Genomic DNA, 27975 nt, shown 5'->3' with positions numbered 1-27975 from the left:
AATGTATTGGGATAATGCTCTGGAGAATGGCGTTTTTTCACCTGTTTTTATACAATCAAAGGAAAAGACATAAGTGGGTTACATGAAATCAATGGTAGGCAGGTGGGAGAAAGCAAAGCGGGGAAACCTCTGGGATTGGATAAAAAGTAAGATGATAAGACACATACCTCTTTTGCACAGGTGGGCATAGGATAGTTAACAGTCAACAATTAACCTGACAACTAACAATGAGGGAATTTGTGGTCTGCAGCTGCTCTTGTGCCATTTGTTGTGCCCTGAGGGGTCCGGAAAAAAGGAAGTTACATGTTACCCTGACATTCCACAGATACCAGATACATTATCTTAGATGCAAAAAGACAATAGACCCAGTAAAGTTGATCTTTGTCAGAGAAGATACTGGCCTAGGACGTGACTACCCACTATAAACTGCTTTCTAATGAAAAGGTTTTAATTTCAGACCATCCTTTGTGGTTATTTTAGGTCTCTTGAGTTTGCAAGGCCACCACATAGGCTTTCTCTGAGTTACTCCAGGTTAGCACGTGGCCCCTTTCATCCACAACCCTAAGCCCCCTTCTCTTCTCATTCTATGTTCTCTTCATACTCCTGGCTTCAAATATCATCTCTTGCAGACTTGCCACAAATTTCTATCACTGGCCTAGACTTTTGCCCACTGAGCTCAATATCCAGCTGCCTTGACATCTCCATTCTGATATCACAAAAGCTTTCTGATTCAACAGATCTAAACCCAAACTCACATTTTCTTCTACCCTTCCCCTAAATGTGCTGGCTCCCTCCCGGTGTTCCCATCTCAATGATTGGCATCGCTATTCATCCTGCTGTGTAAGTTATGAGACCTGGGAGGTACCCTGTGTACCTCTTCCTTCCCCCTCCATCCATATAGGCTGTCTCTATAGTCTGTCAACTTGGCTTCCTAAAAACGTGCTCGCCTACCACTATACCTTACTTAGCCCACGTGTCCATCAGCCTCTACCAGGTGTGCAAACAGCCTTCTGAGGCCTCTACTCAAACTGCATCTTGCCTCCCCCAATCCATTCTCTGTATAACGATCAATGTAGTGTCTTATCAATCTGAAATGTTCATTCACTACTCTCCTCGCCCACCTTAAAATTTACACTCTTAGATGGCTTCACATTGCTCCTCAGATAAAGATCAAGATCCTGCCCTAGTTTGGCTCAGCGGATAAAGCATCGGCCTGTGGACTGAAGGGTCCCAGGTTCGATTCCTGTCAAGGGCACATGCCTGGGTTGCATGCTTGATCCCCCAGTGGGGGATATGCAAGAGGCAGCCAGTCAATGATTCTCTCTCATCATTGATGTTTCTCTCTCCCTCTCTCTTCCTCTCTGAAATCAATAAAAATATATTTTAAAAAATAATAAAAAGATCAAGATCCTGTGGGGCCCATCCGGTGTGACTCAGCGGTTGAGCATTAACCCAGGGACCAGGAAGTCACCGGTTCTATTCCTGGTCAGGGCACATGCCCGGTTTGCATGCCCGAGTTGTGGGCTCAATCCCCAGTGGGGGGCATGCAGGAGGTAGCCAATCAATGATGTTCTTCTCTCATCAGTGTTTTTAGATCTCTATCGCTCTCCCTTCCTCTCTTCCCTAAAAATCAATAAAAACATTTTTTTAAAAAGAACCTATATGGCCACTCGGCCTGGCCCCTGCCTAGTTTCCCTCCATCCTTCTTCTCCTTGCTCTCTCCACTCCAGCAACCGGGCGTCCTCCATTCTTCAGATCTGGGCACAGTGTCACTTCCTCTGGGAAGCTTTTCCTAATGCCCTAATTTGGTCAGATCCCAGTATCGCTGCCCCAGGTGACTCATCATGGAAGCCCTTCCTACAGTTACATCTTATAGATAGTTCTGTGTGTGGTTAATGACTGTCTCCCTCAGCCCTTCCAGTCTTTAAGTTCCAGAAGGGCAGGGCCTCAATATGTTTTGGCTCATCTCTGTACCCCAGAGCCTAACACAAAACCTGGCCCAGAGCTAGCACTCAAATAATTTGTGAAATGAAATAATTTACATTTGAATATGGCTGAGTATATAGCATTTGTTTGTAAGAACAGGTCTGGACAGGAATAAGATAGAGCAGATTACTTCATTCCAGGGACTTGGGGGGGGCGGGGTAGGGAGGGGAACAGGAGGTAGAGTCAAGACAGAGCTCCCACATTATCTCCTTCACAGTTTTGCCGTGTGCCCAGCTCTACTTCCACATAGGTACTGATCTGGCTAACTCTCCAGGGTGCCAACCTGAGGTGCTGCAAGAATCTAGAGTGCCTTCTAAACTGCCATGGAAGTCTATATCATCTCCAAGTTCCTTATCATTTTATTATTACAGTCCAGCTCCTGAAAATTGTTGGTCCAATTTTCACATGCAAAGTTTAATCACTATTGTGCTCCTCTAAGCTGTCTGCTCCTTAAGAACTGCCGGGTGCTCGGTCCTCAATGGGGCTCTTAGTAGATGATGGGTAGATTGGTGGATGAAAGAAGGAAAACAAAGGTTAGAATTCTTATGACTTGGTGATCTCATCCAGGGCTCTCAAACTCAGAGCCCAGGGGGCCAGAATGATTGGAAAGGAAGAATTAGGACAAAGGTCACTACACTCACACGTGTTCTCTAAGTGCTGGGGACTGGGCTATCGCCCTATCTAGAGGCATTCAGGTGGAAAATTCTAGCCTCTGAGCCTGCTACGGAGAAGTTGTAGAGTCAAACCCAGCCCAGCAGAGATCAGTTTGCAGCTTCTGACTAGTAAGGCATATGGTTGTGGCACACAGAATATCGGCCCCTAAAAGATGTCCATGTCCTAATCCCCAAACCTATGAGCATGTCACCTTTGATGGCGAAAGGGACTTTTTCAGCTGTGATTAAGGCTCCTGAGATGAGATTACTCTGTATAACCTGGGTGGGCCCGTTGTAACCACAAGGGTCCTTAAATGAGTAGGCAGGAGGGCCAGAGTCAGAGAGGGGTTGCAGGTGCAGCTCTGCTGGTTTGGAACGGGCACAGGGGTGCGGGAAGCCTCTAGAGGCTGAGAAAAGCCTGGGAACACTCTGTCCTTCTTCCAGAGGCTCACACTCCAGTTAACGCTTGCTTTTGGCCCCATGAAATGCACTTTGGACTTCTGACCACCAGAACTGTAAGATAATCAATTTGTGTTGTTTTAAGCCACTGAATTTGTGCTGATTTGCTACAGCAGCCATAGGAAGCTAACACACTAGTTAAGAGTATTGAGACTACAGACACAGAATGCCTGGCTTTAAGTCCTCGCCCTGTCATGTGCTAGCCATGTGACCTGGGCAAGGTACGCAACTTTCTGTGCCTCCATTTTCCCATGTGTACAATGGAAATGATAGTCCATACTACCTCAAAGGGCTGCTATGAAGAGTAAATGAATTTGCACACATACAGTTCTTAGAACCACGCCTGCACATTTTGGGCGTGACATCAGCATTAGCTATTAAATTAGTATTTATTTGCAGGAAAAAAAAGAGCACAGACCCAGCAGGGTCCAATGCTTTGTCCAAGGAAAATAGGCTCAGAGCAGAGCCAGAACTAGAACCCAGACCTCTTAGCCCCTGTGCTGTTTAGAGCTTTGTCATTACAATGCCGAAATCCCACTTTCCTACCAAATCTCATTTTCAAAGTCAAATAGCTAATTATAGCACGTGCCCTTCAGGAGGGCTTAGCTGCATGTTATAGCTATGATTAGCCTGGAGGTCCTCAGATCCTTTCAAGAGAAACGAAACATAAAGGCCCTCATTAGAAACCATGTGTGTTTGACAAAAAGCTGCCTGGTTAATAACAGAACTTTCTCTGGTTATAGTTTAGTCACTGTTGTCTTGTCCCCTCCAAACATAACCCTTAAGAAAAATGAAACCCAGACAGAACCAGGCAGCGCATCTGAAATGGAACGGATGGGCTGCTTGGCACGAGCCAATGGGCGAATTCTGCAGACACTTCCGGCCGAGACCCCAAAACAGTAGCCCCACTTCCAAGAAGCAAGCTCCACCTTGAATCTGAAGGGCTTGTTCAAAACATTGTCTTAGAACCCTGGCTTCATTCAACACCTGGGTGCTACCAAATGGTCCCATTGCATCCCTGTAAAAAGAAGCAAGTCTTCCTGGGGAAGATTAATTGAGAGCCTCTCGGAAGCTCATTCTAAGCGGAGCCAGTGGCTGCATTCCTGACCCGTGACGTTTGCTCAGTTGTGTGATCTCAAGTCTCCTCCTGCAGATGAGAAGCCAGTTCAGAAAGGACTTCAAGACTGCTGAGTCCAAGTTTAGAACCTCCAAACATGCAGCTATAAACTTAAAATGCTTTGGAATACAGTTTCTAGCAGTTTCCAGACTGCTGACCAGAAGTTCTTTCTCTGGCACTGAAGCCCACTCCTAGCTGTCTACAGCATGTGGTGTTGACGCTGGGCTATCACGAGCAGACTGTTTTCTGGCCCAGCTCAATAAAGAGAACTGCAAGTGACAATAGCATCGAATTTTAAATATTTACATTGACATCTGGGTCTCCAGATCCTAATGTGTAAAGAGCTGGCACTTCAGACACTGGTTGCAGATACTCGGGGAGGGACCAGAACCTCTACTACGAGGAGAGCGCTCCTTTCCACCCCGTCAGCCCCAGTGGAAGACTTTGAGACGCCTCCAGCTCCTTCCACAATTACCCGGCACACCTCATCCCAATGGGGGATGCGGAATGCTGGGTAATGGAGGGGTTGTTAAAGAATTCCCAAGAGACAGAACCTGGCAAAAGAACCTCACTATGCTGATCAACTGAAAAAAAAAAAAAAAGAATTCCCAAGAGCTTCAAAAATACGAATGCCTCTGAATACTGAGGCCCACTGGGTTTGTGCTGACCGTTCCTGGAACGTCACCTGGTGTACACTGGTGTACAAGCACGTAGTTCTCCCCTTTGGTGCCCTTCCCATTCTCTGGTGACTTCTGTCACTTTGTGGTGCCTGACCACTGTCTGTCCCCACCCCCCGCTGTTGCATCATCGCAGGTTCATGGCCTTGCTGTGTTTCACTAGTTATGGTTAAATTATGTGCTGGGCAACAGGAGTGTCGCTTGGGTTCCTGTTCAGCTGTCATTCCAGAGCTAATAGGCCCGTAGTGATGGGTGGAGATGAGAAGAAGAGCACCTATTGTACTTTGCAGACAGACAAGCTTCTTGCATCTCCCTGGGGCCATGGGCCTCTTTATATTCTAACCGGCTCTGCACAAACATGGCAGGAAGCAGGCTCTAGCCTCAGGGTTGGAGAGAAAGGCAGAGGCCAAGGTCCCCAGTGCAGAGGCCACAAGGAAAGAAAGGGACTTCTGTGGAGAGAAGTCCCTTGCCTGAGGCACTGGAGGAGCAGGCTAGGAGGGGCCTGCAGGAGGAAGGGGGTGGGTCTGCCGGTGCCGTGACGTGGGGCGCCTGTCCTGGGGTTGAAATTGAGGAACTGAGGCTGTGGTGCTAGTCAGTCCTTCAGAGCCCAGGATGGAACAGGAACTCTGGCCACCGGCTCTGCCTCGTGTACCTACAAGGGGAGAGATTAATGACCCAAGGAGGATATGATATGGTCCAAAAACTTTTCCTGGACTTTTTCCGCAGGCGGCTGAGCCAGAGGCCCACTGCAGAGGAGTTGGAGCAGAGGAACATTTTGAAACGTAAGTGACTAAGCCCGCGGCAATCCTGATGTTTGTGTGGTGGCTTTAGTTATGATTTAGTGGCCGGCCGCAAGGTCTGTCCCTTGTGCCTGGGTGGAAATGGTTGGGAAGGTGGCCGCTGAGGCTCCCTCCCTGCGTGTCAGGACAGCCAAGGCCAGCTCCCCACCCAGGGCAGGTTCCAATCCACGTGGCTCCTTAGCGGCTCCAGACACCCCTTCCCTGTGGTGGGCTGTAAGTCAGAGAGAAGCTGAAAATGTGTTGTGAGGGCACTTGTCACCCAAGGATTGTGAGGTGAGTGAGCGTTACCTCTAAACCAGAATTGCCTTGAAAACTGCAAATACTACATTGAAGGCAAAATAAGGCAAATGGCCATTTGAAACCTGGGACTGGAAAACGTGACTTCCCGTTGCACCTGGCTGCTGTTGATCAAACCCTCCTCCCTCTGAACACTACATTTACAGTCTAGGGAAGCATTTCCAAGAAAAAATGCTTTGTGTTCATCTCTCATTCTCCCCCCGCCCCCCGCCAACCCCCCAAGCTGGCTGCTGGGGTGTCTGCCTAATGCCCTCATTCAAGAAAAACTCACTGTCGCTGAGGCTGTGGACAGAAAAAATAAGCCAGCCCCTTGTTTGGTTTAGGACACAGAGATATTTGACTATGTACAGAGAACCCACTTGGTGCTTAAAAATTTATATATATTAGTATCAGTATTAATATTAGTATTATATAATATGTATATAATATTAAAAGACATCGAGTACCTCGTGGACACTGGTACGACAATTAAACAATGAAGTCTCTGCTCACATTCTACTCAGCCATTGCTACCACACTCACGAACACTTTTCGCAAGATGGCCAACAGATATTCTTAGTGTAATTCAATACCCTGTCTTCCTACACACACATCCCCTGCTAATTGCTCTCCAGAAAAGAGAACTAGAATTTCATAGAAATGCTACGCTGTGCACGTGCGCCCGCGGTCACACACGCTCCAATCATGTGAAACTTGTTTGCGTGGGAGGGTATTTCCACTTAGAACAGACTGAAATGTTCTTGGTTTTACGTTTCTCCCCTTCCTCCCTGCGGTCTTTGACCTGGTCAGCAGACCTGGTCTGCCTGGGATAGTTTACTGAGGGGTGAGCTGTTCATTTCCCCTGGGAAGGCTGGGGACGGGGCAGCCCCTCCAGAGCTCTCACCCGCCTGGTGACTGCCCTTGGCACCCTGCCGGCCACCTGTGCCCTCGGGCCACTGCTTCCCTCCTCAGTGGCTGCTATACTTAGGTCTGGCCTTTCTCCGTCTAGAGTGGTTCTGTGACAGAGTGAGGTCACAGATTCACAGACTTCACAGACTTCCTAGGTCTCTAGGAATTTATGTATATATTTCTAACAAGGGCACCCACTAAGGTTTGTAAGTTTAATATGCTGTGAAACAGTTAGAACTTTTTCAGATGACTTCCATGGTCAAGAGAGCACTTTTGGCCCCAACCTGATACCTGTTCTATTATAAACTCTCCGTTGTTGGAGAGAAAGAAAAACAGGAAACCTTCTATTTATTCCTAAAATAACAAATCAGGTAAATGTGCTTCCTCCTCCCTCTGCCTCTTCACCCCCACGCACAGGCCTAACAGGGATCTGTTGTCTTCTGAAGGAGTGTCTGTACATGGGCCAGATTATATTGGTGGCCTCTGACTAACTCCTACACCCAAAGAAGCTGAAAACTTCAGGTTTCAGAAGATAGTTCTTCTCAGCAAAAGTGAGGATTTTGAAAAGAGGTGGTGTCAAAGCCCAGCTCACCTCTGGCTTCCTGAAGGCACAGCTCCCACCCCACCCCCACCCCCACCCCTCCCCCCACACACACATACACACCCCCTTACCCAGACCCTGGGAGATCATGGCTGGCCCCTTGCCTAGAGTTTTTATTGCCATCCAGACAAATACATCTTAGAGGCAGTTGCTCATGTCAAGTAAGCCTGGGGGGCTTAGATTCAGGAGACCCAGGCAGCTTAGAAGATTGTTTCCATGTTTCCTTCTAGTTCCTCCTCCTTGTCCTATTCAAATAGCTGCAAGTTAAAGAACTCGTTGACCGAATTCAAACAGCTTGATCATTTCACAGTTCCAAAACTTGTTGGAAATAAACTCATTTTTCCTGTGGGCTCTTATTTTTCCCCATCATTCTGGAATATTGTTTCCTAAATAAGTATTTCTTTTTCTTTTTTCCCATTTGATTGTGAAACAAGAAATTTTTAGTAGACCCTCCATCAAATCGTTCTAAAGCAGTGGTTCTCAACCTTCCTAATGCCTCGACCCTTTAATACAGTTCCTCATGTTGTGGTGACCCCCAACCATAAAATTATTTTCGTTGCTACTTCATAACTGTCATTTTGCTACTGTTATGAATCGTAATGTAAATATCTGATATGCAGGATGTATTTTCATTGTTACAAATTGAACATAATTAAAGCATAGTGATTAATCACAAAAACAATATGTAATTCTATATGTGTTTTCCAATGGTCTTAGGCGACCCCTGTGAAACGGTCGTTCGACCCCCAAAGGGTCGCGACCCACAGGTTGAGAACCGCTGTTCTAAAGCTTATTTTCTGAGTTTAAATCATGTGAGGAGCCATCTCTCCGAGAGTGCTAGGGAGGTCTCCAAGGGTGCTAGGGAAGGCGCTCTATGAAGCATGGTCTGGGTCTGGCATCCAGCCCCACCCTGCCGGCCCTGTAGTCAGTGCTTGCTTTGTCAGCAACCAGTGAGGCACGGTGCACACCTGAGCACACAATGAGCACACTCTGATGGTGGCAGCAGGTGTGATGATGTCATGGGCCTGTCCTGGCCTCTCTCCCCAGTTGCCTAGTGGGGTTGCCTTGGTATCACTGGCCTGAGAAAACGTTACCCTGGGTTTGTAAATGGCTTTGAACTAAAGGTATAGATCCCATAGGTGGTCTTGGGGCCCCACCCCTGAGAGGGACCTAAGAATTGCACGTAGGAGATGACGGCTCTGTGCTCTGTCACAGAATGCCACTGGAGGCGTGCAAAGGGGCCTGTAGGGTGAGGGAGCCCTGACTAGAGCCTGAGGCCAGTGACCAGTAATAAGGAGGGCCAGACACTAGGGCAGTGTCCCCGGTGAGAAAAGAGTGGGGCTGTCTGTCTAATTAGCCGTGTATCCTGTGAGCAGCCACTTCATCTTCTGGGCTTTCCCATCCTCTTTTACAAACTAAGAGTGGGAGGCTTGGTGGTTTCTCAGCCCCTCGTGGCCCTAATACCCTGAACATTTTATTTTAACCAAGCGCCCGAGCTGCCTCCTTGGCACCCCCACCCAGACTAGTCCTTTCCCTCCCTGCCACCTGCAAATGCAGCTGTCTGGGCTCTCCCCTTCTGAGTCTTGCTGTCTGCCGCCCAACTTATTTATCTCTGTAAGGTTAGTGCCTACTAAGGTGTTAATGGCTAACTAGTTTAATGGGTTTTTATCCCAAAGAAATTTGCATTTTTATAGGAACTCTGAGAGGGAGATCAGATCTTTACATCTAAAAGAAGGAGCTTTTGCGTGGGTGGCTAGGGGCGCTGTGGGGCAGGCTACCGTGGGGACCTCGGCCCACGGCATTTCTGGTGCTGCCCCCATACAGCATCCTGATCCCCACAGGGACCGTGCCCCTGAGCTCTGCGCTGAAGTGGCTGTCTGTGGCTGCTGCCTGCCGTCAGGGCTGATAGGAGGGCAGGGTGGGACCCACTTCTGTGCACAGGGGCTTCCCTCTGTTAAAGATCCGCCCTGTATTGAAACGACTGAATTGCAAGTGTGCATGATGCGATCCATTAATTCAGTTATTGAAATATAGTTAAACACTAGTGATTTTAAGATGAGAGAACCAGTTTCAGAGGGCGCTCTTTTGTGTGCCCTGTGCCAAGATCAGCTCGAAGCAGCTACCTTTCACAATGCCATTCTAATCCAGCGGGTGAGAAGCAGAGACCTTTGACTCTCTTGCTTTTAAACAATATTATACTTAGAGCCATGCTTCCATTCCGCTCCCAGAAGCAAGTGATGTTCAAGGTCATTCCGTTAGCTCGAAAGGAGAAATAAGCCCATGGGTTCTGTCCTGCAAACCTCTGCTCCCTTCCCCAGACCCTCTTACCTGCGGCTCTGAGGAGCAAGTCACCCACATATTAAGCTGACAGCGTGCAGGCTCCGGGGCCTGCTCCTCTAAGGCACTCCTTAAAAGTCCCAATGCAGGCAGTTGTGCCCCACACTCTGGCCACACACATGCTCAGTGGACTTCTCAGAAGATTCAAAGAATTAATGGAAGCAGGGCTTGCGAAAGGTGAGCGTTTTGAAATTCCTCTTGGTGCAGCCAGGCTGGCCTTTGCTTTCCTCATCTTGTTTCTGCACAGGTGACAGGCACCCCCACGGGCCGGTCTTGGGTTCTACTCCCACAGTGCACCGACCTGAGGGCCACATCACAATGAGCCCTGCAGTGACTGTGAGGCTGGGGGCACAGTGGAGGGAGGCCTTTGTGCTGTCCAGAGAAGGGAGCCCCACCTCACTGCTGACAGCACCTGCTCTTTTAGGACCTCCCTCCTTGTCTTACAAGCTCCACTTCTCACCCAGCAATGCTGCCGGGAGACTGGAAACCCCAGGGGACAGAAAGGAACCAAAATAGGCAGGTCAGCCTGCTCACCACCAGATTGAAAGTGTCCCCACAGGCAGAAGCAAGGCCAGGGTAGGAGACACAAGCTTCCTCTTTCCCTCTCCTAACTGCGAGGTGCTTGGCCCAGAGCCTCAAGGGCTCATAGTATGCTCCTGTGTGCAACACTGTCTACAAAATCCAAACCATCTTAAATGTTTCTTTCAGCTCGGAACGAACAAGAGGAACAAGAGGAGAAAAGAGAGATCAAGAGGAGGCTAACTCGAAAGGTGAGGAAGTTCACAAGAGCTGGGGCAGGAGAGGGAGGGCGGCCGTCCGCTCCTGTGCCCTCTGCTGGCCTCAGTGGCCTGCAGCTGCCCAGCCCACAGGGAGACATCTCCCCTGGCAGAGTGGGCAGCTGTCTTGACTCTCCAGGACCTCTCCACGGGGCCACGGTCAACTCAGCTGCGTGACTTTCAGTCTTGTCTGGTGACATTCTGTGCTGCCTGATTTTTGTGACACTTACCTGCCCCCAAGCAACTTGATGTCAAGTGCATTACCTTTTCAATTACAGTGAATGTTTTATTTTTAAAAGTGTACCATTAGCCATCAAGCAATCGGAAACTCATGGTCAAAATCAGTAGTTGGAATGTAAGTTACTTGCTATGACCTTGGGAACGTGTGAATTGTCCTTGCCTCCCTGATACTATTCCGTACCTATTAACTAAGAACAGTTTAACTTGATTATGCTAAATCAATTTGGAGTACTGAATCAGGAAAAAGCCTAAAGTACCGATAAATTTTTGAAGATGTTTGAAAAGCACTTAAGATAGAAGCCATAAACTAGAATTTTTATATATTTTTAACCCCAAAAATAGATGGCTTGGCAATGCACTGTAGACACAAATGGGTTTAATTCTGCATGAGTGGTCTCTTTAATAAGAAACTCTTATTGAGGCTGTTCCTGGATGCTGTTGGCAAGTTTAATTAATTGATGACACACAAGATATTATAGTATGTTCTGTCAGACGAGAGCGGTCTCAGTCAGCCTCCTGCAGGGACCATCTTGAGAGAAAGGTTCTCAAAACTCAGAGACAGTTAAGAGTCCCATTAAAATCAATTTTTAAAATGTTTGTTAATGGATGCTTCTCCCTAGAAATATTATACAAAGGAAGACATTCAAAGACCCTAAAATATCACACCAATTACTAAGGCGATGACTTGTGTTTCTCAACGCTCTCCTCTCCCTTAGCGCATCCAGGACTTCTGGCAACGAGCCAAACACCATCCCAATGAAAAAGAGTAGGATACACAAGTGCCCGAGGGCCAGTGACGGGCTGGCATGCCCCTGGTGGGAACTAGAGCAAGAGCTACGTGAGCTCACTTCATCCCGGTGCCCTCACCCCAGCCACCATCTGATTCTTTACCTTAAGACCATCCAGTCTTTGGACACAAGGCACCCTTTGTCCTGAGAGTGAGCAGTGAGGACAATGGGAGGGGAAGTATGTTAGCTTGTTCTAAGTGTGACCTTGAAATGACTACAGCATCAAAAAGAAGTTCATTTCTGGTACAGAAAGGTCTAGGCCAGCCGTGGGCAAACTACGGCCCGCGGGCCGGATCCGGCCCGTTTGAAATGAATAAAACTAAAAAAAAAAAAAAGACCGTACCCTTTTATGTAATGATGTTTACTTTGAATTTATATTAGTTCACACAAACATTCCATCCATGCTTTTGTTCCGGCCCTCCGGTCCAGTTTAAGAACCCATTGTGGCCCTTGAGTCAAAAAGTTTGCCCACCCCTGGTCTAGACATTCGCACAAAAAATGAAAATCCAGTTTTCATAAAGTTCATTGGAGTTGATTGCTGGCACCCAAAAATTCTCCTAAACTTTAGGGTTTCTAAAAACTAATAATAGGTAAATACTTAAACATCCATCTAATTCTTATCTCTTTAAAAGAAGTATATAGCCTGGCCAGTGTGGCTCAATGATTGAGCATTGACCCATGAACCAATGGTTTGATTCCCGGTCAGGGCACATGCCCGGGTTGCAGGCTTGATCCCCAATAGGGGGTGTGCAGGAGGCAGCCAATCCATGTCTCTCTCATCGAAGTTTCTATCTCTCTAGTCCTCTCCCTTCCTCTCTAAAATCAACTTAAAAATTCATATTTAAAAAGTATATATAGTTTTGTAGAGAAAATTTGCATCAGGGGAAAGGGAGGAGGGTTCCTCTCACACCCACCTCCCCTGGGGTGGGTTGCACAGGGACAGGTACCTCAGAAAGCCCATCATGTTGGCAGGTCTCCCAGAGAAGGTCAATGCCTCTTCCTCCTCCTGGTTTCCTGTCCTTCCCTGGGGACTGGCTTGGGGAATTAGAATAATGAGCTTGAGTGAAGGGGTCAGCTTTAAGGGAGAGACTAGAAGCAGCTTTCATATCTCTTTGTGGAGAGAGATGTGAGCTCCCAGCAGGTGGAGAATCCACACCTCCGGGCTCTGGGCACCTTCCCTTTCTCTGGGGCCTTGATCGCACAAGACCAGATGCCAGCGCTGGTGGCTGCTTTTCAGTTACTTCCCTCAGCCCGAGGATTTCTAGTTCTTGCAGTTCTAGTTCATTTTAATGTACGAGTGAGAAAGATAAAACACAATAGCTGATGCTCACAGCCACAGAGCAGCTATTTTCTTCAGCCAGATTGATACCTGAAATTTGTGTTTTGTCTTTTAATAAATGCCTTCCTTCCCCTTCAAAAAAAAATGCTAGCTAGCTAAATGGGCAGAAGGATGGGAAGAAAAGAAGGGAGGGAAGGAGGGAGGGAGAGAGGGAGGGAAGAAGTCCACTTGAGTCAGGTTATATTAATACTGAAATATGGGTCTCAATTAATTACTCTTGTTGAGTATTTGATTGCAAATATTATTGCTACCATAAGTTGATACATAGTACTACCAACCCTTGCTCTTACCTCTCTCTCCAGTCCACTATCCCTAGAAAACCACTCTGACTCCAAGATCACCTCCTCTGCATCTGAGGAGGACCCTGGGTTCACATGCCCCAGTGGCTACAACCAGCCACAAGCTGAAGGGACACCTCCCAAGCCCCACGTGGCAGGGGCACGAGCCCACGCTCACACGGAATCCCAGCGGCCATTGGTTGGTCGGCCCACACACCGCCTGAGACTCTCCCAGCAGAAGTCCCCTCCTCAGCGCCTCCCTCGGCACTTGGGGAAGTGCCTTGCTGACTTGGAGAGCTTGTGTCTGAGGTTCCTGTGGGACACAGGCATGGAAAATGCTCCCTGACCTTCAGAGCTAACACTTAGTTTTCTGTTCACACCAGACTCTGCCATCGACAGACTATTAGTAAAATCCAGGTCGTGATTTGCAGAAACATAAACTACAAATTCCATGCTTAACAACGTTTTGATGTCGTGGCACACTTTGAAAATAATACCTTTTGACCAGCACCCTGGGGTGAACCTTGCAAGTCCTAAGCAATACGAACTGGGGGTTGTGAGTGGGAACCTCCTGTACCTGGGGTAAATGTGGTGAACGTTACATGTTTTTATGTATTTTAATGACAAAAGCTCCCACACTCACAGTGTGGAGGAGGCTGGACCGCCACTGTGTGTACAGCCCTGGCCGTGGAGCCTGAGAGACCTCTGGTTTCCTGTGACGGGCCAGCACTGAGGCCGAAATGTCCTGTCCCAGGAGAACCAGGGCTGCTCTAGGGCAGACCAGAACCACCTGGCGGGGGAGGGGGGGGGGCGTGTTTCATAGTCCAGACAGGTGGGCCCTGCCCTGGCCCCAGAGGCCTCTGATCCCCAGGTCTTCCCAACACTGGCCTGGAGGAAGCTGCGGCTGCCTTGGGCCTGTCTGGAGCCTTGTAAAACCCTTTGCATCCTGTTCAGTACCAGCCAGACAGGCATCTAGTCTTGCCTTCCACTGTGGGCCGTTGGCAGCAAGTGGAGCGTTCCGGCACCAGGAAGGTGTATGGCAGCGGCATGAGACAGTGAAATAGCCAGGTGGTTGGATTCCCTGGTGTGTGTGTGTTCTGTAGGCAATTGTGGTAGGATTGCATCTGACTGCATCTTCCATTAAAAGGACTAAATACAGTCCAGGGCCTGGAGAAAAAGTTGCTTTAAATCAGCGGTTCTCAACCTGTGGGTCGCGACCCCTTTGGGGGTCGAACGACCCTTTCACAGGGGTCGCCTAAGACCATCGGAAAACACATATATAATTACGTATAGTTTTTGTGATTAATCACTATGCTTTAATTATGTTCAATTTGTAACAATGAAAATACATCCTGCATATCAGATATTTACATTACGATTCATAACAGTAGCAAAATGACAGTTATGAAGTAGCAACGAAAATAATTTTATGGTTGGGGGTCACCACAACATGAATTAAAGGGTCCCGGCATTAGGAAGGTTGAGAACCACTGCTTTAAATAATATCGGTGAAACGTGAATTGACAGCATCCTAGGAGAGGGCAGCTGAGTTGCTCCAGGAGAAAGAAGCCCGGGGCCAGGAGGAGGCAGGAGAAACGTCAGCCTTATGTCATTGAAGAACAAAAGAGGGTGTCGGTGGGTGACACCGGGAGATGGTGGAGTTCTCTTTGTGGTTTCCGTCCCTCACCGCAGAGTGATCCGAAAGGCCCATCCAAGGCTTCCTTGGCACAAACGGGGCCTAGCTCTGCCTTCGTGGGCTGACCTTTCATTTCACTTGACCTTCCTGAGGACCAGAGTCTCCTCTGAGCCACAGACCACCTTCTTGTGTCTGAAACGTTTTTGTATGTGAAGTGATGCACAGGCCCATCTTTCAGAGAGCACTACATTTGACACAGATGTGGACTCACAAATCCAGAATAAGGTAAAATCTTTGTGTAAGATTCCTGTCACCTTGATTCGAGAAGTGAGACAAATGTGGGAAAACCCTCGACAGACACCCATCCCCCCAGGACAGGCTGCTTGCAGAGACCAAGACACTGCCATGTTACTAGAGAAGCCAGGCTGTGCACAGGCCGGGAGGTGGCTCTGGGAATAATGTAGCTCCATGAACAATAAAACACTCGCTCTCTCTCCTAGAAAAGTCCGGGTGAGGAGCAGGGAGCCCTGCCCCTCCCTCGCTGTGCGATGCCTAGTTGCCTCTGGACCGCATTTTGCTCACCTGTAAATCCACGATGGGCAAGCGATCCAAACTTCTCTTTATGACCGTGCCCCCCTCTTCCGCCTGCAGCTTAGCCAGAGGCCCACCGTGGAAGAACTTCGGGAAAGGAAGATCCTCATCCGCTTCAGCGACTACGTGGAGGTGGCTGACGCCCAGGACTATGACCGCAGGGCGGACAAGCCGTGGACCCGCCTCACCGCTGCCGACAAAGTGAGGAGAGGGGCAAGGAGAGGGGGGCAGGGGCCCACACCCAGGTTTTGCCCCTACACTGCGTTCCTCGCTTGCTGCCTGGGATGCTGTATTGAAATGAACAGCAAAGCTGTGGCCAGGGTCTTGGGAATGGAGCGTTTGGTGCCCGCTGGGCAGGCTGAGAGTGCCATGTCCCCACCACCTTTGCCCAGGGCTCCAGAGAATTGGGAGCGGTCACTGAATTGATTCCTCACCACTCTGGAGAAGGAGCAAGACAGACACGTAATATTGTGCCATTTTACGGGAGAAGGAAAGACAGTGTGGGAGATGGTGCCCAGAGGAAAGAACAGCACCTGTGGGGCACCCAGCTGACCTTCCGGGTAGAGCCACTGGCTGCAGCACCCACAGGGGTGTCCCAAAACCAAAAGGGGCTGAGGCCACTGTCCTGGCAGTTGTTGTAACCTAGTGGCAAAGACACAAACCACAGAGACAGCAAAACACGTCCCTGCACTAAACCTCCATCGACTAGAAAGAATACAATCTGAAGTTGAGTTTGTTTGTTAAGAAATGCAGTGATGCAAATGATGCCATTCTTACCTGCCCATTGGACCATGCATTAGAATTAAACTCTGCTTGGTCATCGTTTGTGATTCTAGCCCAGTCACCACGAGGAACTGGAGGGCTTCTGACCTTCTTTCCCCAAATATTCTCGGGCCGGTGGCTCCTTCACCTGCTAGACAGGAGGAAGCACAGGGACGGGCAGGGGAGCCGCTGCCCTTGGGGAAACTGATGAGGTCAGAGGCAGAGACCTCCCAGAAATGGCCTCCCACATGGGGTCAACCCACAGGTCTGATGAGTGGGAAACTCTGCCCCTTCTTAAATGCAGCACCATCTCTTCCTGTGCAGGAACTCGGTGAGGCCCCGGAACTGGCCCAGACAGAGCCTGCCCCCCAGACAGTGGTGTCTGTATTGTCCACAGAGGAGGGCCCTAGCTGGCCCTGGTTCTCCTGCTCACACTGGCTGCGGTGAGCATGGTACCAAGGGTAGGGGTGCCGCAGGGGTCAAGAGGAAGGACAGGGTGACTCCAGCTCCGAGAGGCTGTTGGGTAGGGAGCGGACCCAGCTCCTCCCAGGCTGCTGGGGATGGGAAACCAGACACGGAGCCTCCTTCTAACTGGCCCTTAGACGCTCACGTGCCCCCGTTTCGAGAAGAGCCACTGTGATGCTCCCTAAAGACTTCTCCAGCCTCAGACTCCCCGTGCTTTGACTTTCCCACCAAAGCCAATGCCAACCTTACAAAGAGCTCTGCGGAAGGGCACACATTTAAAACTTCAGCCCTGGCATTACTGTGTCCTAGACCCTCCTCACCTGTCTCTGTGCTGGTTCCCCAGCCCTCCCGGTGGGCTGCAGCCAGGTGGGTGGGCAGTGCTAGAAGGATGAGGTTATTCAAGTTTATCACAGAATATACTAAGGTTATCTAAAACATCCCATCTACCCGTAATGGTGAAAAATACGGTCTCAGCTTCAAGAGTCATGAAAGAGGAGAGGGTTTATAAATCAAAGGGAAGGGGGGTGACCCTCCCCTTCTAGAAGTATCCACTGTGAGGCACTGCTGTGGCTGTGATGAGTTCAGATTGTTTACCTAAGGAAGGTGAGCGGTTGACTTTTTTTTAAATATGTTTTTATTGATTTTTTTTAGAGAGAAAAGGAAAGAGAGAGATAGAAACATCAATGATAGAAGAGCATCATTGATCGGCTGCCTCCTGCACACCCCTCACAGGGGATTGAGCCCGAAACCTGGGCATGTGCCCTGACCTGGAATCGAACCGGTGGCCTCTTGGTTTCTGGGTCGATGCTCAACCGCTGAGCTACATTGGCCAAGCGACATTTAAATGTGTACTCGGGAGCCCAGGAGTGTGGGCAGGTGTGCACACTATGGATGCCGGATGAAACAGCCTGCAGACTGAAGGGTCCTGGGTTCGATTCTGGTCAAGAGCACATGCCCAGGTTTCCCATACAGAATCATTCGTGGTTTAGATTTAAGGGCAGGGGGTGTCATAGTAGGTCTAAAGGATATCCCAGGTGATTGGGTTTTTTTCTCCCAGTGAAAACTCCATTTTGTGTGGCTTTGTCAAAGGGAAAAAAATAGAAATAAAATAAGAAGTGAGCTCCTTCCCATCTGCCCCCTCGGCATCCTCATGGGCTTCTCTCCATTCCAGGCTGCCATTCGGAAGGAGCTGAATGAATTTAAAAGCACTGAGATGGAAGTTCATGAGCTGAGTAGACATCTAACAAGGTGAGTATCGCAGTGTGCTTTTCCCTCTCAAGTTGTCAGACCTACTTCCAAACGACCTACCTGTTCTGGGTCCCAGCGGTGTGGTGGGCGTGGGAAGGAGAAGATAAAGGTTTGCATTGAGTTCCCACTGTGGCCACTGAAACTGGGGTGCGGGGCATTCAAGGCCCCAGCTGAAAGCCACCTTCTGAAAGCCACTTTTTAACTCATTCACACTGAAGAGCTAAGTGGCAGACCACCACTAACCCCAAGGTGGGTTTTCACAAAAACTTAAGCTGAGGAGAAAAGATCGTTGTCGATTGACAGCCAGTTGGCAGAGGCCAGCCCTGTGCCTCCCTGTCATTCTCCCAGGTGGTCCTGTGTGGTGCTGCTTGGGGAACTGAACACAGAGAGATAATGGGCTTATGTAGGGTCACTCAGTGACAGAACCACTGACAATTCTTAGACACGCCCCTTGGGGGAGCATTCTGAGAAATGGTGCCTGGACTTGCAGACACAAGGTTGAGGTCTCCACCTCACTGCCAAGTCCAGGCTGCGGGCCACCAGGGCCATCTGACTAGTCCATAGGAATTCTGATTAAACTATTCCAAAACCGAAGGTGGATTCAGTGGGCCTCAGGGATTCTGTGGGAGATGTATACCCCCCTCTGCTGTCAGAAGCAAGGACTCTGAGGATGGAAGGTGAGGGCCGTGGAACCAGACACCTCGGGCAGCCGCTTGGTCTTGATTCATTTATTTTTTTTCCCAGGTTTCACCGACCTTAACAGTCAAATTCCTCTTGAGTGCTATGCTGTCTTCAAAACATAAATTTATAAGAACCATAAGTGCTGGTATTTATTCACGTCCCATCACGATGTAAATCTTCTGAACTGCCTTTTTTAAAAGAAGGAGAAGGAGAAGGAAAGGAAACACAACCAGGATTCTGTTTGAGAAACGCGATGGTCACCGCTCCGTGGTCAGAGCTGCTGGCACCACCACGGATCCTGAACCGTGCCCGTCCCCGGCAGGCCGAGAGCCCCTGCAGCCTCGCAGAAGACTTTCAGCCCCGGTCCTCACTTAGGCTCCAGCGACCTTTCCTCAAAAGTACCTGTCACCTAAGTCCAAAGAAAGCTGAGGCACTGGGCGTGGCCTGGGAATGACTTTGAGAAGCAAATCATCTGGTTGGCCGATTAGGCTTGGCTTCTGGTTTGGGGTCCCCTCAGGAGGAGGGTGCTGAGAGGGAGCACTGTCTCAGCTGCCCTGTCCTCTCCCTCCGGCCACCCTCCTTCCAGTGAACAAAAGGGAAGAGCCCTTGTCTGGGGGAGTCTGGGTGACTGTCACACCCATCCTGTCCCTCAGGCGGCGGGCAGCTCTGGGTTAGAAGGGGAGAGTTGTCACCTGCTCAGTTAACAGCCCAATGTCACAGGTGATCTGCACACAAACAGCCACTGCTAAGGTGTACCTACAGCCTCGTGTAGGAGCGTAAGGACCACGTGGAGGGCATAAAGGCTGGGGTGGGAACTCCGCTTGGCTGGTGGGCTTCATCTTCTCTGCCTGCCCCAGGGCTGGTGACCCTTTGACTCGGAAGTTAATGGCTCCCGAGTACAGGCCCCCACACATGTAGGCCAGAAACCATTCCTGAAGGACCAGCCTTCCGGCCACTGACGGACTGGTACTCTAGAACCACGTGATGGCCTTCCAGTCTCCTTTCTTTGCACTGAGGGGTTTCTGTGGGTTTGGCAGAGGCCAGAATTGGGCAGCCAGCAGCCATGCCCGCCTTGTGCTGTACTTCCCTGTTCATGTTTCTCCAGGGGGAACCCTTCCTCCCTCGTGATGCTGGCAAGGGTGATTGGAGATGCATCTCTAACTGCCCCCCTCACCTGGGACCACAGGAAGCAGTGCTCTGTTGACCGAGGAACCCCGAGGGTAGCACGTGCAGTGAGAGGAAGGACGAGCCCCAAACCCTGAGAGTTTGACTTCTCTTTTGTGAGGCCCCGTGCAGCCCCTTTTTTCCTCCTGACAGAGCTCATAGGACCCCCATCTCGAAGCTCTGCCTGGCCTCCCACAGTCACAGTCTTTCCAGGTGATGGTCCCCTCTCCACCACACGTGCCCAGGAGTTAGAAGGATGCCCGAGTTAGAAGGATGCCAGCTTGGCCTTCACAGCAAAGAGTTAACCAGTCCCCACCCCGACCTGCAACCTGCGTGGGAGGGGAGTTACTGCTGGGATGTGCACCCACCAGGGAGGCCGTTTACCTTCTGCAGGCATCCGCAGCTCCTGCGGCCAGCACCACCCAGGGCAGTGCTTCAGGCAGTGCCCACCAGCCGCTGCACAGCTGTCCTGCGCTTTCCTCACAGCACCTGGAACATGCCGCTGCCCATCGCTAGATCCTTTTTTTCTTTGCTGAATCTTAATAGTTCTTGACTCGGGTAGAAGTATTGTTCAGGGGAAATGTGTGGCTGTCAGCACTATCTTCCCAAAAGGCTTCCTGACGTCTGAATGTGCAGATGGTGTGACGAAAGATGTAGGGCCCTTTCGTTTGACTTCTCTGCAGCGGGCACATGTTCTGGGCGGAGCTGCCTGCCTTGCCCAGAGCTGAGTCTGAGCTTCCTCTAATGGGCTGCTGTGCTTCAGGCGACTGGCAGTGCCCAGCAGGATGGGCAGGCCTTCCCCTGGCCCAGGAGCGAGTCCTAGGGGAACTCATTTTATGACCTGGACTCCTCCCACCAAGGCCAGTGGCTTCTCTGCTGGCCTTGCTTCTTGGGTCTTTCTGATTCCCTGGGGACATGAGGCCCAAATCAATTTCCCTGCAGCCCACCTGCCAGCCAGTAGTCCAGGTTTCTCCCCAAGTGCTCTACTGGGCAGTCCACTGTGCACGGAAGGTGTCGAACACGTTCCCCTTCTCCTCCTGCAGAGCACCGTCTTCCACTTGCAGGACTTAGGGTTGCACCTTCCGTGCCAGTGACAGCACCCACCCCAGATGTGGGTGGTTTCAAACCCACTGTGTGTGGCTCAGCAACCTCCGTGGACCACAGCATGGCCCCTCTGCTGTCCCTTTCCCTTCCTGAAATCTTGAGGAAATCTGTAGAAATCCGTCCAGATTTCTTTCTTGCCACATTGTTCTGACAGTTGGAAAATGTGTGTTAATTCCCAAGATGACAAATCAACATTAACTAGAAGTGGGGGGTCAAAGAGATGGCCTAGCTGGTTTACAATGCTTTCTTTGTCTGAAAACGCTGCTGTTTTCAAGTAAAGGTTTAGTTTGTGTGTATAAATTTCCAATTGGGCCTCTTATCATGAAAGGAAAAGTGTGAAACTCCTCAAATCAAAATGTTTCCTTCTGAAAAGGAGACCTTGCCCCAACCTCCCCGCCCATCTACGACAGAACAGTGCCATCGACCGGCCTGCGTGCTCTTTCGAGATTGCTGTGTTCCTCCCAAAGGCCCTCAAAGCCCTGGAAAACCTTTAAAACGTTAGCCTTTATGTCAGATTAGAGAAACCAAACGGTGTGACGGTAGTTGTGGTGAGAACCTCTGAGTTTCTTTTTCTCCCGCTTCCGAACGTGTATATTTGCTGAATGAAAATCGTGGTGTGTGCTCGACGAGTGGATGTCCGCTCTCCCTGTGCACAGCCAGTGTGCGAAGGTCACCTTAAGTGAAATGGCTTTTTCTTCCCATTTGTCTGTTAATCCCCAAACCGGTTGCTTTTTCCAGTTGCTCCCCGGGTGTCTGTACATAGTTTGTCTTTGTATAGGAGCGCGCGCTCGTGTTCTAATTCAACAGATGACGGCTGTATGAGGAAGACGATGTAAATAGAATACAAGTTAAACTGGATCTCTATGGCCTAGGTTTTGTACATACAGAAACTGCATGGTATTTAAATTATTGTTTGTCTCTGATGATGTATGCAGTTTCTTTAAAAACAAATCGAAAAAAAAGTCTAAAAAAATCATTTTCTTGCCTTCTGTGTGTTGTATTAACCACCAGCAGGAACCACTGAAAATACTTGGCTTGCCTGGGGAAGGGGAAGGGGGCAGGGCAGGGCAGCCCATCAGCAAAATCCTGAGCTATGGAGACAGGACAGCCTTATACATCTGGTGTTACTGGGGGAGGAAGGATTGTTGCACATGAATTAACTGTCTAGATAACATTTGTAAGCCAGGACTTTTTTCTCCCAAACATTTTCTTAAGAATGTCTAGAATTCACTGTCCAGCTGTCCTTTAATGATATGGGAGTCATGAATGTGGATGAACTCAGTAGTGCAGAGTCATCTGGGTTGTATCAGACACCAGACAGCCCTGGTTACAGCAGTGCCTTGGGGGGGCCTTTGGAGTGACACTGCCCAGAAGCCAGAGCCTCCGCCCATTTTACTCTTTGAATACTGAAGTCTGACTTCTTCCTTGAGAAGCCTGAGTATTTGTCCTGTACAGCGAAGGTCTGAGGGAGCAAGAGGGGCTGCAATACTTGCTGGCTGCACTTCAGGGGGTGAACTTGCTGGGTACCATATCCTTGGTCCGCAAACAGGAGTGTGGCTCTGGGAAGGAGGAACCTAGCACTCCCTCTGCACCCTCACTGGGAATCACCCTGGAGCTTGACAAAGTGCAGGTGCCAACTCAGTAGGTCGGGGGGAGGGGGGTGGGGTCCTGAGAGTCTGTCCTTCTAACGAGCTCCCAGAGCATGCTGGGGCCCCTAGTCCAGGAAGGGGTTGGGAGAACAATCCAAGGGGAACCGCTCTGCCTTTGCCTGGGAATCTCCAGCCTCGGAGAAGACCACATGCGCTGTGATGTCTGCGACAGCAGCAGCGCAGCCCCCACTGGAAGTCGGCATCCTGCAGCCTTGCATCTGAGTGTCTGTCTGCAAGCTCTCAGCTCCACGGGCTCCAGGCCCAGACACTGGGCAGGAGTAGCCACAGCAGGAGGGCGTGTGGTTTGCAGGATTTCCTATTCCAGGCTTCTCCTCACTCTGCCTTCTTACCTCCAGAGCTCCCACTTAATAAATGTAACTGCCAGAGCTTGGCTGCAGGTATCCAGGTGAGTGAAAGGGCCAGAGAGAAAAGCCTTGGCAGAACCCCCAACAGGCCCTGCCTGGCGAGAGGGAAGGAACTGGCCTCCATCCAGAGGGAGCCCTTTCGGAAGGAGAGGGGGGTCGTGGCTCCACGTTCTCAGTAGGTAGAGGCGCTCGGTGTGTCCCTCGGACCTGTTTACAGCATCCTCGGGCAGAGGAGCGGTGTCCCGGTCGCAACATCTAACTGGACAACTTCGGCCAAGTCACTCAATTTCTCTGGGCCTCTATGGCCTGGTCTGGAACGTGGGGGCACTGAATTAGATGTCCTCTATTTCTAAGATTTGGGTTCATCCGAATTTTTAAGACACTAGACTTAGTGCTTAGGAAAGAGTAAGCTCTGGGTAAGTCCTGCCAAGGCAGCCTCCTCTCAAAGAACAATTTGGGGTCCTCTCCAGACCACCTGCAGGTCTGCCGTGCCTGCCTGCACCCCTCCCGGCCCTGGGTTGGCCTCCTGGGGGACTGGTTGGTATTGAGAGCTGCCTGCTCCCACACATCTTGGTGGGGGCTTGTCCTAAAGCTGCAGTCAACCACGTAACTCTGCTTCGTCCTGCCTGTCCCTTCCTCTGAGCAAAGCACCCTGGAGGGGCCCATGGGCCCGGAGCGGTGATGCTCACACACAGCCTGTTGCCCTCTACCACACCGCAGTGAGGCACTGCAGAGATGTGGTCTTTACGCCTGCTCGTTAGTCCAATGAACGCTCCCTGGCTGGCTCTCCATGGGTCCTGGGAACAATCCTGGACTCAGGTGACTCTGTAGCTACAGCTGCAGCTCAGCTCTGCCCTGAGCTCCTGACGCAGGGGCCAGCTGTCAGACGTGAAGAGCCGAAGAGGGTGCTGAGCCCACACGCCCCCGGGGTCAAATTGTGGCTTCGCCCCTTATGAGCTGTGTAACTGGTCAACTTATCTCACTGTGCCTCAACTTCCTCATCTGTAAAATGGGACTGACCGCACCAATTTTGTAGGGCTGGTAAAATGAAACGATATATATAAGGGGCTTAACATGTTAGCTCCTATGCTTCCTTCGCATGTATGTCTCTCACAGGCACCTCAACTCGGTGTGTCCTAGACCTAGATGATTGTTTCCATATCTTCAAATCCCGCCCCTCTGCCCCTCCTGGGCCTCCTCTTACTCCCTTCTTCGAGGAAAAGCATTGCCCAGAAGACGCCGCCTCTCCACATCCAGCTGAGAGTGTGACAGACACCTGCCACCTCGCTCTGGAGCCATTCCGCTGCCCTTTCACTGAGGCCTCCTCTCCACCCTGATGACAGTAGTCGTGACTCCTCGCCTGCGGCGTCCACTCTCCCATCCGGCCGCCTGAGTCCTCTAGCACGCGGACTCGCTCACACCACACTCCTGCCTGGCGTCTGCCATGGCCCCCACTGTCCTTCCCATAAAATCCAACTCCAGTGTGCACCCTGGTGTCAGTGTGGTCCGCCCAGCCATGTCCTCCTGCACAGGGGTCCGGGTAGGCTGCACTGTGTGGCTCTGCAGCCCTGCGGAAGGCTGTGCTGTACCGATCACCGCAGGAACAACCAGGTGCGGCAAGGGGCCTCGGAGACTGAGTGCCTAAGCTGCCCTGGATGGAGTCCGAGAGAGGCCTCGCTCAGGTGACCGTGGACTCCGGTGGGCGGCCAGGGTACTCGTGCGTGCAACAGAGACCAAATAGTACGAACAAACGCTGCCCCTGTGGAGCCTGATGCGTGCACCCTGATTTCTAGCTCTGGCTCTCTGGGCCCTCGGCTCCTGTTGACACCACTGCTGGCTGCTCCCACACAAGACACTCGGTACACCCGGCTCTGTGCTACACCACTTTCATATGCGGTTTTACTTAATCTTTACAACGCCTGTGGCCTCCAAACCCAGGTCTGTCTGATGCTAAAGCATTGCTCCTCCTCTCCCTGCTAGGCCTCCACTCTGTTCACACTTTCCAGCTTCTCTCCTGTTATCCCAGGGGCCCATCTTAAGTGATCACATCAGAAGAGACCCACTCTCACCAAGCCTGCAGGTCGCAGAAGCTGTTCCTTCACCAGCTCCTCCCTCCCCTCCGTGCGCTGCCCCTCCGTGGGCAGGCTGCGGCTCCCTGCAGTGGGGACCGCCCACAACCCTGAGACAGTCAGCCAATATTTATGACTTCCTGCGAGGGAAGTAATGTCACAGGAGGCACCTGCAGGGCATGGGGCCCACCTAGAGCTGTGGCGAAGGCGGAGAGAACAGCATGTGGCTGGTGCCAGACGGGAAGAACATCTGTCAATCAACCGTAGGCACACAGCCAGTCCCTTTCCTAAATGCTACTTCTGGTAAGAAAGGACCCTGCTCTTTAGGTGCCATTAATAAAAAAAAAACGCTCCTGACGTCATAAGAGCAAGTCATCCAATATTTTCGTGGCGCAACACCCCAGGTGACGGCAAGGAGCCCTTGTTAAATGAACCTGTTTGCAGAAGAGGCAGGAAGAGTAAACCGCGAAAGCAGAAGTGGACCTACTCCCCTTCCAGGCTTGGCAGCCAGTGACGATGCAGGAGCTGAGCTGGACACCCAGACGCCAGTTCCCTCCTCCCTCATCGGGGACGGGGACTATTTCACATGTGCCCTCCGAGGTTAGGTGGTTCAGTCGCTCCTGCAGGGTAATGTCATCGCTGTTGTTTCTTTAATAAAAAAACAAGAGACAAGTGGTGGAAGGGAGGGAGGAAGTTTCTATCTGTTGTCATTGACACCTTGTCCGGCGGGGATCTCGGGGTCCAGAAGAGGCCACGTCTGTACGAGGCTGTGATTCCAGAGCACCCTCCCCACCCCCACCCCCATACCTGTCTCTTCAGCTATGCAGGTAAAAATGCTTTATGCATCAGATGAGCTTACTGCCTCAGAAAGCTCCGCCATGGACTGGACCAGGGTAAAGGGCCGGGTCCCAGCATCCCCGTGGGCCTGCCCCGTTGTGCCACCTGGAGCAGCCTGGACAAGAGCGCTCCCAGGCCTGTTCACCTGGCACCTGTGCCCGCTGAAGTCCTCGGCCACCTCACAAAAGCTCCAGTGTGGCCTTGGCTGGTGGCTCAGTTGGTTGAGCATAGTCCTGTGTACCAAAAGGTTTTGAGTTCCATTTCCAGTCAGGGAACAAGCCTAGGTTGTGGGTTCTATCCCCCGTTGGGGTGCGTACCAGAGGCAATAGGTCAATGCTTCTCTCTCTTCCTCTCTCTCTCTCCCCCTCTCTCCCCCCCTCCCTTCCTCTCTCTCTAAAATCAATAGAAACATATCCTCAGGTGAGGATTTTTTAAAAAGCTCCAGTGTGCTGGCTTTACAAGTCCCCGGGGTTAAAATAGCGACAATATCATCTGGCAAGAGGCTAACCTTTTCATACTCGGTGCTGCCTTGCTGATGGGGTGGAGGGGACACTTTTCCTAGCCAGGGTTAAAATGCTCACCGTCACCTGCACCAGTCCCAGCCTCACCCCACTGCTAACACCCATCCAGCCGTGGCAACAAGAGCCCCTTGCTGCAGTTTAACTATCTCAGGTTTTCCTCGGTTCTCTCACTGCTCACTCACAACAGCCCCAAAATAGGCAGGATAAACTGCTGTGCTGCCCCTTCATCCTTCCTGGAAAGATACACGCAATACCACGTCCTCAGGCAGCCTAACAGACATGCCTCTGAGGAAGGGAACTTGGGCTAGGGTGTGAAGAGTTACCATTCATTGTAAACCCTCTGGTCCTGGTTGCCTTATATATCTGTAGTAGGGGCCCAGTGCACAAATTTGTGCACCTTGAAAGAAACTGTGGGCCATGAGGCTGCAGTGGGCACAGGGATGGGTCTCGGTCAATCCTCTGTGCCCCTGCCCAGCCCCTCCGGCCGCAACCCCCACCCCCACCCCCAGTCCCCTGTCTGCCATCAGCCCTGATCCGGCCGCTACCACTCCCATGCGCTGACGGCACAGAGCAATTGGGGCCAGCACCAGCAGTGGGTGTGAGTGGGGCTGGCACCGTCAGTGGGTGCAAGTGGTGGCTGCTGCCCTGATAGCCCCTCAGGAGCAGGGGGAGGTAGAGAAGCCCTGAGAGGCGATCAGGGCCAGCAGCCGCCACTCACACCCACTGACGGCGCTTGGCCAAGCGATTGGGGCCGGCACAGGGCACCAGCAGGGGGTGCAGGCGGTGGGTGTAAGCGCTGGGTGGGACCACGGCACACAGGAGCAAAGAATTTTCAGTAACCACCAGAGGCTTGCCCTGATGACAGTGACCGGCACCCCGCCTTGGTCTGGCGCTCCTGCTCACCTGCTCCACCATCCCACTGCAGCTGACGCCTGCCATGTTCTGCGCTCTGCTGCCTGCTGCCGATGCCAACCATGTTCCACGTGCGCCCCCTGGTGGTCAGCGCACATCATAGCGACTGGTTATTCAGTTGTTCCACTGTTTGGTCTATTTGCATATTAGAGTTTTATATATTTAAATATTTTTATTAATTTCATAGAGAGAGAGAGAGAGAGAGAGAGAGAGAGAGAGAGAGAGAAACATCAATGATGAGAGAGAATCATTGACTGCCTCCTGCACACCCCTACTGAGGATTGAGCCCGCAACCTGGGCATGTGTCTGTGACTGGAATCGAACCCAGGACCCTTCAGTCCGCAGGCCAACACTCTGCTCACTGAGCAAAACTGGCTAGGGCCTTATATCCCCACATACACATATCCCTTTTCCATTAAAAACTTTAGTTATACGTTTAAAAAGCACATACAGTACTGGTTGCCTTTAGTCTTACTGAACAAGGACACTTACCTGTATATAACATGCCTACTTGGAAAAACCTGTTTCAATCATACCAAATTTTAAAATCTAGGAACAGGCCATGACATGGAAAAGCATGCATTTTTCAGACCATCTACAGCTGGTCAGCATGGAGCCTCACAGGAAGCAGAGGTTCCCAGCAAGCAGTCCTGTCGCAGGTCCCTGCCACCACCTGCTCACCAGAGATAAGTGCGCCCTGGGTAGTTTCAGGTCATTGCACAGACAGGGGTTTTG

General features: G+C 50.8%; 1 protein-coding gene across 1 annotated transcript in view; it reads left to right on the top strand.

The window, feature by feature from the left end:
* The window catches only part of PHACTR1 (phosphatase and actin regulator 1), a 227667-nt gene extending 208909 nt beyond the window's left edge, over positions 1–18758 (top strand). Inside the window, exons 9-13 of the mRNA XM_006091776.3 lie at positions 5619–5674; positions 10524–10585; positions 15524–15664; positions 17862–17938; positions 18683–18758. Coding sequence (XP_006091838.2) covers positions 5619–5674; positions 10524–10585; positions 15524–15664; positions 17862–17938; positions 18683–18698 — 352 coding nt within the window. The 3' untranslated portion in view covers positions 18699–18758. The remainder of the gene's footprint in view (positions 1–5618; positions 5675–10523; positions 10586–15523; positions 15665–17861; positions 17939–18682) is intronic.
* Positions 18759–27975: the final 9217 nt, after the last annotated feature.

The sequence above is a fragment of the Myotis lucifugus genome, unplaced genomic scaffold, assembly GCF_000147115.1.
Source record: "Myotis lucifugus unplaced genomic scaffold, Myoluc2.0 scaffold_95, whole genome shotgun sequence".
Classification (NCBI taxonomy): Eukaryota; Metazoa; Chordata; class Mammalia; order Chiroptera; family Vespertilionidae; genus Myotis; species Myotis lucifugus.
Note: the sequence above shows the minus strand (reverse complement) of the source record. Positions and strands in the feature narration are given on the sequence as shown.